The following is a 2,438-nucleotide window of genomic DNA, read 5'->3' as shown; positions in this document are numbered from 1 at the left end:
TAGTCCTGTGATCTCACTAGCTTTTATTTATTTATGTCAATTGCTACATTGATTTTTACAGTGCATCCAGCCTGTCTAAATTGTTTCTTCTCACTGAAAATATTTGAAAAAACTAATATGGAAACTCAGACCCTTTCAAGAGCCTTCATGGTTTGCTGATCATCATTTTGTTGACTTGGTACAATTCTATTAATATTGGCTTGATTTTGTTTGGCCTTGTCATCAGCTTCAGCCTTGAATTCTGCTACGTTAGCTAGTTCTTCAACCGTTTTGACAATATCTTGGATCCTTGACGAAATATCTATCAGCAAAGAAGCTAAACTTACTACTGGAAGAACTTCCAGGAGATGTATTGTGGAGGTTGTTTTCTCAGTTTCCTTGCTCCCAGGAAGTAAAAGTTCTGCCGGGCTAAGCAGATTTGAAAGAGATTTTATTTCGTTTTGGAGATCTTGCACTGCACTGCTCATTTCTTCAACTAAGAAATCTATGGAGGATGATTTTTTCAATGTCTTGATAGTTTTTGCTAGCTCTTTTATAACACAGGAAGAGTTGGAGCTCACTTTCAGGCAAACGTTGCTCATGTGCTTCTTTATGAACTCAGGGGCCTGTTTTCAGACATAGTAGTGTAGGGAAACAAAGACTTTGTCAGGACAAAAATCACAGGTTAAAAAGTATTAAGCGAGAGTATAAAGAAAATTTGTCACCTGATTTTCTGAATCGATGCAGCTATTAAGAGCCTCAATGGAGTAGGCACAGCTGCGCATTGATGCACCGATTTTAAGGTATTGTTGCCATGGATGCTTGAAGTTGAAGCGACCATGTGCAGGCTCCAATCTAGCAAAATTGGCCTGTGTCAAAAACAGTGTCATCCACAACTTCAGTCAAACAGTCTGAGAAATTATTATATATTTCGATTGATTTTATTCGCAAGTCCTGTCACGTACCATGGATTCCTCTGTGGTCTTGGAATTGAGCACACATTTGTAACCAAGCAATTTCTTGTCAGGATGTTTATCGCTGTCTTTAAGTTCGCCATTATGATCGAAATACTCTTCTACACAACCTGAAATGCGATGGATTTGATAAATTTTTTGCGAAACTGAAAATCTTCATTCATAAGTGTCTGCATGGTATGCCACTTACCATCTAAAGAGCCGGCAAGTTTGTCCATGTTGCGACAGATAAGAGCATGCAGCTCCTGACCAGCCCAGATGGGGCAAATAAACATGGTTACAAGGATGCATAAACAAGTTCCGATGATAATCGTAGATATTCTTTGATGAGCCAGGGCAAACAGTTTATCCACTCGATAACCAGAAACAGCAACCAAGCTGAAAGTGAGGATAAAGATCAAGGCTCCATAATCAAACCGAGCTTTCACCGAGGGAATAAATCTGGAGAAGGTTGCAGCAGTGGCTGAGGAGAAACGTGATTAATTAACACTTGATTAGATAATTGTCCCTTTTTTTTTTTCTCGTAAAACAACTTCTAGTAAAATGTTAGTTCAAATTATATTAGATGCAAACCTAATAAGAAAACTGAAGCTCCAATGATTAGGGGCTCAAATTTCTGTCCTGACTGACTAGCCACCCAATGGACACCAAAGGCAAGAAATCCAGCAAGAGTTGTTCCAATCACTCTATTCAAACTTTTGGATATTGTTGCACCTGCAAGATAATCAGGTTAAGTCTAAAGGTTAATGTAAAATGCTTTAGCCTTTTGGGCCACTGGCTTAAAGAACATTGCAGAATTCATTAAAAAAAAAAACTTGTTTCCTTGTTTTCCTGTGATGTTTGATCCTCAAATAGTGGGGAGGACCAGTGACCATGGATGATGACATTTTACAGAGCTTTGGACATTGATTATTTAATGTTTCAACAAATTTGGAGTACTTACCTACAGTATTTTCAAAGACTACCACAACTGTCATAACAGCCCACATAGCATTGCCACCCACACCTTCATACAAAGGTCTCGTGAAGTAAACGAGGGAGACAATAGTGAGTGCCATTCCTGCTTTTAGACAATGGATCACTTTTCTGGGGTCATCCACCCCTATATCCCATGCTTTGTTTAAAAACTTCCACACTTTCAAAACCAGTCCTGCCATCAAACCCTTTAGCCCCATCCAAATTCTGCTGATAGGCCCTGTCTCCGGGACCAAACTCTTTGATGACCCATCTCCCAAAGTTATTCTCCACTCCAATCCACTTGTTTCCTTCTCCTGATGAGCCATATTTTGCACTTTACAGTGGTCACAACTATGTAGTATGTGATGGGATACCTTGGAATGAGATAGACAAGATTGGAGATATCAGAGAATTCTGCTATAAAGACTTGCAAATGAGTTAGTTACCAAGCACCCTATGGCCATGCAATGGGAAGGTGATGCTTGGATTGGAAGACCAATGCGGAATGACTATTGAAGTGAATATATA

The 2,438-nt window shown here is 39.3% G+C and overlaps 1 protein-coding gene across 1 annotated transcript; it reads right to left on the bottom strand.

The window, feature by feature from the left end:
- LOC7497508 (aluminum-activated malate transporter 10) lies at positions 1 to 2,438 on the bottom strand. Its single transcript, XM_024597275.2, has 6 exons — positions 1,897 to 2,438; positions 1,527 to 1,667; positions 1,144 to 1,416; positions 945 to 1,063; positions 705 to 848; positions 1 to 605 (listed from the first exon to the last, which is right to left on the bottom strand). The coding sequence occupies exons 1-6, from the start codon at positions 2,234 to 2,236 to the stop codon at positions 126 to 128; spliced, it is 1,497 nt and encodes a 498-aa protein (XP_024453043.1). The 5' UTR covers positions 2,237 to 2,438; the 3' UTR covers positions 1 to 125.

The sequence above is a fragment of the Populus trichocarpa genome, chromosome 3 (assembly GCF_000002775.5).
Source record: "Populus trichocarpa isolate Nisqually-1 chromosome 3, P.trichocarpa_v4.1, whole genome shotgun sequence".
NCBI classification, from domain to species: Eukaryota; Viridiplantae; Streptophyta; class Magnoliopsida; order Malpighiales; family Salicaceae; genus Populus; species Populus trichocarpa.
This window is presented reverse-complemented; position numbering and strand designations above follow the sequence as displayed.

Coding starts and splice junctions, on each gene's coding strand:
- LOC7497508 (XM_024597275.2), bottom strand. CDS start 2,236: ATGGCTCATCAGGAGAAGGAAACAAGTGGATTGGAGTGGAGAATAACT. Junction 1,417..1,526: donor AGCTTCAGTTTTCTTATTAG/GTTTGCATCTAA, acceptor GTTTCTCCTCAG/CCACTGCTGCAACCTTCTCC. Junction 1,064..1,143: donor ACTTGCCGGCTCTTTAGATG/GTAAGTGGCATA, acceptor ATCGCATTTCAG/GTTGTGTAGAAGAGTATTTC.